Source organism: Rhododendron vialii, chromosome 7a, assembly GCF_030253575.1.
Source record: "Rhododendron vialii isolate Sample 1 chromosome 7a, ASM3025357v1".
In the NCBI taxonomy this organism is placed as follows: domain Eukaryota; kingdom Viridiplantae; phylum Streptophyta; class Magnoliopsida; order Ericales; family Ericaceae; genus Rhododendron; species Rhododendron vialii.
In genome coordinates, this window is record NC_080563.1 from 4,127,226 (window position 1) to 4,136,054 (window position 8,829).

Below are 8,829 nucleotides of genomic sequence, written 5' to 3' on the forward strand. Positions count from 1 at the left end.
TAGATCTATAAAGAGCTCAAGAATGAGTGAACATGACCGTCCCCACTAGAAACGATTTTTGTTCCCTATCAATTATCTTAGAACGGAGTTACGTAGACGGATTTATATATTCGTATCTAAACTTAAATTCGTCTACTACACGTAAGTCGGTCTTATTCGTTTTGGGGTCTCAAAACTCAGGTGCATGATCAAAAAATTATCTCTATTTATCTCTCTCTATACATTATTTTCAAAAATCTCTCTCAAAATTCAAACCGAACAGGACAAGTCTAAATACGTTTATGCACACAAATTTTTCCATCGATTATTATTATTTTTTTTTTGACAAACACAAACAACTATTTTCCATCGGTTTTTGCTTAGAGTAATTGTTCAAACAGTCATGCGTCCTTGTCCCTTCATTTAACTTTTTAGGTATTCTATTGTGCGTGTGAGGGAGAGAGAGAGAGGGTCACCATTAAACAGTGAGAGAGAGAGGGTTCACCATCAAACTGTGCATGTCTTCTACTATATACTCCCCCAAAAACCCTAAAGATCAGATGAGAGAGGAGAAATATAATTCTTTCCCAAAACATTCCAATCCATACATATCAAGCGTTTACTAGCTAGTTGACCCCAAAACACCCCCCCTTACACATTATACACATGCACCACCACCCCACCACCACTACAAGAGAGAGAATAATCTCTACCAGTCGATCAGAAAAGTACTACTAGTGTACAGTTTGAACGCCAAAGAAAGAAAAGAAACTATGGAAGGAGAGAGAGGATCAGCGTTGCCGAACTACGACATAGCTGTATCGTTCGCGGCGGCTCCGCACACAATCCAGGAATTGGGATTTGTTCATTTCGATGATCAGAATCAGGTCATGGGCTTCTTGTCCGCTCCACAGCAAACAAGTTGCCAGATGTCTCAGCCGCTTAGCGGCGGCGGCGGAACCACCACCAACACCAACCACCACCATAGCAGAAACGGCGGCGGTAGCGATTCCGCCGTGGGGTTTGTTGGCCATACCGAACTCAATAGCAGACCCGCCGCTTGGAATAACGATCAGGTTGTTGAAAGTTATTTAAATTTTTTAGTATTATCATGTATAAGTTCATATGGTTTTTATAGTATGAGTTAATTCTTGTTTACCTTTTTTTTTCTTAATTTTTTAAGTATTCTCTGTTATATATATAGGCATAGCCTTTGTGATCTGGCCAGGTTTTCTCGCTCTTCCTTACTGGGATTTACCTCAAATAGAAAATTAAATATTGCTAATATCATATTTATATTTGAATCTTGATTTAGGTGGGACAAATAGATCCAAAGACCGTTAATGATGAGAATTGCAGCGGTAATGCAAATGATGCCAGCACTTCATGGTAATCTCTCTCTCTCTCTCTCTCTCTCTCTCTCTCTCTCTCGGTATAAAAAGCTGGAGTAATACTTTTTGAATCTGTTTATGGTCATAGACAGATATAAAGTCAGAAATCTAGTAAAACCTACCCATGTGAGGTATAGATCTGAGTCTCTACATAAGAGAATTTTCGGTCCTTGCTCAATTTCTTACTCAAATTTGGGTAACAGTTTGAGTAAAAGCTCCATTTGGTACCACCCAAGGGCTTGCCCCAGCGGAATCGCTCCAAAGTGGGCAGGGTTCGAGTCTTACCAAGACTGGTACCTGCTGAACTTGGTGGCCGGGCCGTGGTGGTTGTCCGGTCACCCAGAAGTTTGCGCTCTACAGAGGAGTCCGATAAGTGGCCTTGCGGGGGTAGTTCCTAAATAAAAAAGAAGAAGAAGCTCCATTTGGTATAAGTATCTCCCGCCCTTAATTTACTCATATTTCAATCCTTAACCGCCATGCACTGCCGCTTGCCACCGCTGGAACTGCAACAGTTTAGGTCGGTCTCTCCCTCTCTCGACCTCCTGTTACAGCTCTCTCTCTCTCTCTCTCTGACCACCGCATGGCGACCTTCGTAGCCTCTCGATCTGGATTTGATACCCTTGCTAGAGCTGGGAACGAAGTAGCGGTGGGAAATTTGGGTTTGAGTCTCCCTAAATTTAGTAAAATAAATGAGCAAAACTCAATTTGGTATGAGATGGGGTTAAGGATAGAGCTGATTTTTAGGAATTTTTACGTTTTACGCAGATATTGAATCGGAGCAAGGGTTTGGATAAGTACCGGAGATGCTCTAACTGCTGTGTTCATAACCATATAATATAATACTCCATTCGTCCCAATTTATTTGTCCATTTTTAACTTATACATATTTCAAATTGACTATTCAAATTCAAAATCAATAGATGATATTATCTAAATTTTCAAATCAATGGATCAAATTTGATTTCTTTAATAAATTAGAAATCTGAGATTGGACAAACAAATCGGGACGGAGTAAGTAACATATACTTTGAGTTTCATACAACACCTTGTGTGTGTGAGAGAGAGAGAGAGAGAGAGAGAGAGAGAGAGAGGAGCGTGTTGTACAAAAAGCATCTTCTAACCGAACTGAATAATCCTCACTTTGGCGTGGAACCAGATCTCCTTATATTCTGAGAGGGAATTAGGAAGCTTCTGTTGTGATGCGGGTGCCTTTCTCTTTTTCTCTCTCCCTCTCTCCCTCATGTAGGGTGTACATGGGAAGAAATGAGAATTTTTTTATAATTCAAGTGTCCGGGCCATATTACAAGCACCTCGACACTTGATCTTGGAAGCCAAATCCACTGCCCACCTACGGGAAGATCAACTGGCGTGGGAAAGAAATGAGTACTTGAACTCATATTAGTCCTGTTATGCAGGAATCAACCTCTGCCGTACACTAGTGCATTTTCAATTTCCTCCATTATTTTTTTTTTACTGTTTAGATCACCGACTTGCATTTCTTTTTAAATATTTATCACTTTGGGATAGTATATAACACAATGCTTGAATCTATGCATGGTGGTGGTTTTAAATTTAATAATTTTGTGTGCATAAATGTACATACATTTAATTGATGGACATGCAGGTGGAGGAGCTCATCATCCTCAGGGTGTGGAGAGAAGGGAAAGGTAAAAGTGAGGAGAAAACTAAGGGAGCCAAGGTTTTGTTTCCAAACAAGAAGTGAAGTGGATGTGCTTGATGATGGCTACAAATGGAGGAAATATGGCCAGAAAGTTGTCAAGAATAGCCTTCATCCTAGGTAAGAATATCGTTTATGTTACATACATACATACATACATACATACATACTCTCCCTCCATCTAATTCCCTTTACTGTTTGTGTTGCATAAGTAATTTACTCATACTAGTACTTATCATAGGGCGCGCTACTGTTATATCGTTTCTTCTGAAGTGATATAGATCAATGCCCGGACCGGGGGGGCGTCGGGCCACGGGAAAACGTGTTTGCAGATGTGAGTCATGATATGAACGTCGAATTTCACTATATACTAAATGAAATTATACAATTCCTCTAAGTTAGTATATCTCTATTGCGGTAGGAGGTGTGGTATATGATTATGAATATTACCTTTGATTATGTTCTTTTAGAGCTAGTAAAGTTAAGGAAAAGAGAAACCGGCGATGGCGGCGAATATTTTTCGGTGACATTTCGGTAGCTCCAGATGATGGTTGCATTAATTGCAAGTATTAGTAACTAGTGTATTGGCGTATGGGAAGTTGAGAAATAACCTGTGCAATGTAGTCTTTCCCTTTTAAAAATATATTGGGTAAACATCAGGCTTTGTTTTTGGAGGTTTTTTTTTTTTTTTTTTGGTTTTGTGTTATTTATTTAAAAATCGAGATGCCAAGAGGTAGGTTGAGTTTTTGTAAGTAACAACATTAGAAGGGTCCTTGTTCACTCTTTGAAACTCTCTCAATGCATTTCTTTTGCATTTTTTTTTATATTTTTATTCTTCTGATGTATAAAAAATTCCTTTGCCGAACTGAAAAAGAAGTAACAAAAGAGAAACAAATTTGCAAGTCCGCCCAAGACTTGATTCCTAATAAGGAAAGTGATTTTCATACCCCCTATTTTATAATACACACTTTTTTTTTTTTGTCTTTATTCATATGAAGTTATTACGTTGCCCTTTTTTTAATACACTTTTTCACACATTCAAGGGTAAATTTGTAAATTCAAATGAATAAAGACAAAAAGAAAGTGTGAATTTTAAATGCGAATGTGTTTGTTCAGCCATCCAGGGCCCTTTTTTCATAAACCAAAACAAGATAAAAAGGTTTATAAATTTAATTCATTATAATTAAGTTGGATGAACTCATTTCATTGTGCATGCCAGACTTCGTGTAATTTTCTGGCTTGTGTTCCTATAATGTCCCGTGTGAAGATTTTCAGGATAGTTGCAATGTTGCTCTTATTTTGAAATTTCGGAAGTCAGCTTTTTACATTTTTTCCATAGCTAATACGCTAACAAAATCCAAGTTCAGAAGAATCAGGACGATGATATCAATTACGAAAAGTCTACATCCACCGCTCATCTTTTACCGCTCCCTCCATCGCTTTCAATTTCACCATCCAAAATTATTTGGGATGGTCCGGATTTTAAAAAACTCTTCCAGGAAAGAGTTGGACTTTTTCTTGGAGGATTTTTTTAAAATCCAAATCATTAATGAAGAAGAGACGGACGATGAGATTGAGAATGGTAAAAGATAAGTGGTGGGCATAGCATCGCTGTATGTATCAATTAATTATAGGATTGGTTCAAGACTAGGGATGAAGTGTTGGAACATTTTAACAAAAACAAATATAATTTAGTTGTGGAATGGACCCCACACATATGTGATAGAGGTGTGGTTGAGGAGTGGTCGGTAGGAGTGTTCTTACTCCCTAGACTTGTATGCATATATCTGAATCGTTATCTTCTCATTATTGTACCGTTACATATTAATTAATGAGAATAAATCAATGCCGGTTACAAAAATAAAGGAGATTTACTTTTGTCATTATGTTTAAACATTATTACAATTTACTATATATACTTAATTCCTATTACCCCTATATATATATATATATATATATATATATATATATATATATATATATATATATATACAGTCCGTCTCCCGTAAGGACTACCTTATTTTAGTTAAAATGCGGACCTCCTCGTTTCTCCCATTTTCCGATCGAATTTCGATGATCCGAGCCGCTCAATGTGTTCAGAACGTGATTTTAAGGGTACCCGCGAGAAATCGGCAAAAAAAATGACCGGGAAGGGCTTCATCCGAGCAGTTTTTGTTTGAACCGTTCGATAAAAAACAAACAAAAACTGCTCGGATGAAGCCCTTCCCGGTCATTTTTTTTGCTGATTTCTCGCTGGTACCCTGAAAATTATGTTCTGAACACATTGAGCGGCTCGGATCATCGAAATTCAATCGGGAAAGGGAGGTCCGCATTTTATTAAAATGAGGTGGTCCTTACGGGAGACGGACTATATATATATATATATATGTAGGTATTCTCTAGGAAAGGTGAGAAAAGAGAGATTCACATATTCTAGATGTATACATGCTACAGAGAGATTCAATTGTGTTTTTGTGAGATCGAGTTAGAATCCCATTTGCATATTCATTTGGCAACCCAGTTCGTGACGCGTTCAAATTCTCATGGTGCTCGCTAGCTGGAAGAGGAAAGCTCTTTAGTGCTTGGGTTTAATCTTAGGACTAGTACACTTTGATTGAGAGCGTACTAGTTCCAAGATTCAACCCAAACGCTCACAAGCTCCTTTTCTAATACAAATTTACAAAGGAATATTAGCCTTAATACAGTCTTACCCTCTAGTTATTACGGATTAGAACTTTCTTGCCTTTCTTATTTTTATATATATACTTGCTCGGTTTACTCGGTGTTTTACAATATTACATTTTGTTCTAACAATATTCTAAAATCCTTGTGCTGAAATCATACACTTGAATATACGGTACATTCATGTTTGTGGAATCCTATTGTATGCAGCACATAAAGAGTGGGTGGGTGGGATATTCCGGGGATGCTGCAAAGCAGCTCTCTATAGAGTATCTTGCATGGTGCATTTAGATCGTTCATCTCGATAATTAATAGTTCGAATTGAACACAAACTCTTGCAGGAAAGGTTAAACTTTTCTTTGAAAGAGTTTGTTTTTCATCCGAATCATTGAAAATACTTTTGGATGGCTGTGGTAGTGCACTACAATGCTCTACAGGGAGTTGCTTTATAGTATTCCCGGATCCCGGTGTAGGACGTCTTCATTCCAGATGAATTAGCAATAAATGACCTTATTATAATTTCTTCAATGGAACACTCGTTGATATGCGATTTCTACTATTAATTTTGAGTTATTCTTCTCACTGAATTTGTTATCTTACACGTGGTTTCTGACATTCTTGCAACGTTTCACAAAAGAAGAGAATGGTAGTACATAAAATTTTCATGCTGGTAAAAGAATTATTTTGAATTTTTTTTCGTTCTGAAATCTATTTGATTTACAAAATTTGCCACTTAATTTTTTTTTCTTTTTTTTGCCATCATTAAATCTGATCTACTCTATTCTCAGGACTTGGAAAGGGAGATGGGGATGGGGATGGGGATGGGTGCTTATACATAAATTTACGTGTTTAACAGATTTTAGAGTGGTTTGAAAAGCTCTTCACAAAATAAGGGTGTTGAGAAATTAGTTTAGTATAATGGTGAATTTTGGGAGCTATTTCTTCACTTGGAATGATTAGGGTAATTACGTGTAAAGTAGTAGACAAGACATAGATCAAGGGCGGATTCAGTGTGAGCACAAGAGGGTCACGTGACCCACCTGGAATGTTAATAAATATTAAATATGTTACCATTTTAAACAAGTTGAACAATGGTCTAGCAGTAAGGCAGTCTTGCATTTGCCAAGAGGTCGGAGGTTGAATCTGCCACTGACATAGACCACCCTATTTCATGCTATGTAGGGCTAACCTCTACTTTCGTTTTGGGCGTGTCGGGGATTTGATGCCATCTTGTCTCGAGTTTTTTTAATCTCTGTAATAGATTTACAAAATTCATTAATAAAATTTCCTTCTCTTTTCAAAAAAAAATCACCACCTGTAGACAAGAAATAGACCACCCCCCTATGCCGATCAAAAGAAGAAGAAGAAATAAATAGACGGCCCTATTTCATGCTATGTATGGCTAAATATAATAAGAAGGTTTCAGAAATAGATGGTAGAAGTTTGATATCAAGATCTATATGGTGGAAGAATTTAAAAGTTATTTAGATGGTATTCGGAAGCTGAAAGTGTAACCCAGCTTTGAGGTATCCAACTGTTGGTTGGATGTTTTTTCTATTTTCATTTGTGCAACTCAGCACTTGTATGCTTTAATGTTTTTTCCCTCGATGTATCCCTTTCAAGTTTTATAAAATGTTTCGTTTGCCAAGGAGAAAAAAAAAGGTTTCAGAAATAGAGCATGACCATTATCTTATAAAGCATGCAGTAATATTTGATGAGATTCAAATGTGTGTAACTTACTCCTATATGTACATCAAGCTAATTAAGATGGTGCATGGAAAATTAGGATTAATGAATTTAATTTATTAGTGTGCGCAAGTATAAAAGGATGAGTTAGGCTCTACCATCGATCTTATTTGAATAATTAATTAAAGTTAAATTAATCAAATTCAATGATTTGTCAAATAATCAAGTAGCACTAAATAAAAATATAGAAGCGAATAACCAAAATAATAGCCAAACATTTTCGAAGTCTTTTCAAAGTTGTACTAGATGCTTTTGTTGTCAATTATTCTTAACAAGCGTAAAGGATTAATATATATTGCACCCGAAAGCTATAAAATAAACATGTTTTTTTTTTTTTTTTTGATGGGCAAGATGGTGGTTGTTGTTGGTTTCCCTCCTCAACAATTATACTGCATGTGCAGGAGCTATTATCGGTGTACGCATAGTAATTGTCGAGTGAAGAAGAGAGTCGAACGATTATCAGAAGATTGTCGAATGGTGATAACAACATATGAAGGCAGGCACAACCACACCCCAAGCGAAGACTCGAATTCTTCGGAACACGAATGCTTTTCATCGTTCTAGCTAGTAGCTAGGGTAATGATCGGTAAGGGAAGAAGAACAATTGTTGCGAAACGGTTAATTATATGTAGTGTACAATTAAGCCTGCCTGCATCAATCTTGATACATAAGAGAAGATTGACAGTATTGCACATAATCATGAGTAGAAAGCTTGCTTTTCTTGATGAACATCGATGATTGTATGTAAACAAGTAGTAACACATTAGCTAGTGTATTGTAGATTATTCGTTTTTTGCGCGGTTAGATCTGTATCCTTTCGATCGCCCTCCTTGAGCATCACGTTAGATTCAAACCGGGTATGTACGTATGAGTTTGTGTTATTTTCCTATAAAATCAGACTACAGCCACAATTAATTAATCGTGATCGAGTTCATAAGCTCTTGAAGTTTAATTTATTTTCCTGGAAGTGATCTGATCTCCATTTGCTTGGCCTTGGTTTTGTTCTTTCCGTCAAGTACCAGTTTTTCAGAAAAATTCTCATGCTTACTTGCACAACCCTTGTGTTAGTTGTGTGCGTAATTCTGATCCTCCAGATGTATTTAGACGGTCTAGATTTTAAAAAAACTCTTCCAAGAAAAAGTTTAACTTTTATAGGGAAGAGTTTGAGCGAATCCTGGCCATTTACTATAGCAATGGATGGTTAGAAATTGGTTGTGTGTTGTGTTTTACACAACCGTTATATGCGTAGCACTTTTGAATTTTTATACTTATTACTTAACACCTTTTGGAGGCTTGCATGAGCATTTTTCTTTGAAAAGTTTGTAAATAAGCTTTCTGTTTTTCTTTATTATT

General features: G+C 36.8%; 1 protein-coding gene across 1 annotated transcript; it reads left to right on the forward strand.

Moving 5' to 3' along the window:
- The first annotated feature begins 440 nt into the window (after window positions 1–440).
- Window positions 441–8,280, forward strand: LOC131331825 (probable WRKY transcription factor 12). The gene is made up of 4 exons (XM_058365756.1): window positions 441–1,055; window positions 1,295–1,368; window positions 2,995–3,168; window positions 7,878–8,280. Exons 1-4 carry the CDS (start codon window positions 753–755, stop codon window positions 8,038–8,040), a joined length of 714 nt encoding a protein of 237 aa, XP_058221739.1. The 5' UTR covers window positions 441–752; the 3' UTR covers window positions 8,041–8,280.
- Window positions 8,281–8,829: the final 549 nt, after the last annotated feature.

Coding starts and splice junctions, on each gene's coding strand:
- LOC131331825 (XM_058365756.1), top strand. CDS start 753: ATGGAAGGAGAGAGAGGATCAGCGTTGCCGAACTACGACATAGCTGTA. Junction 1,056..1,294: donor CCGCTTGGAATAACGATCAG/GTTGTTGAAAGT, acceptor ATCTTGATTTAG/GTGGGACAAATAGATCCAAA. Junction 1,369..2,994: donor AATGATGCCAGCACTTCATG/GTAATCTCTCTC, acceptor ATGGACATGCAG/GTGGAGGAGCTCATCATCCT.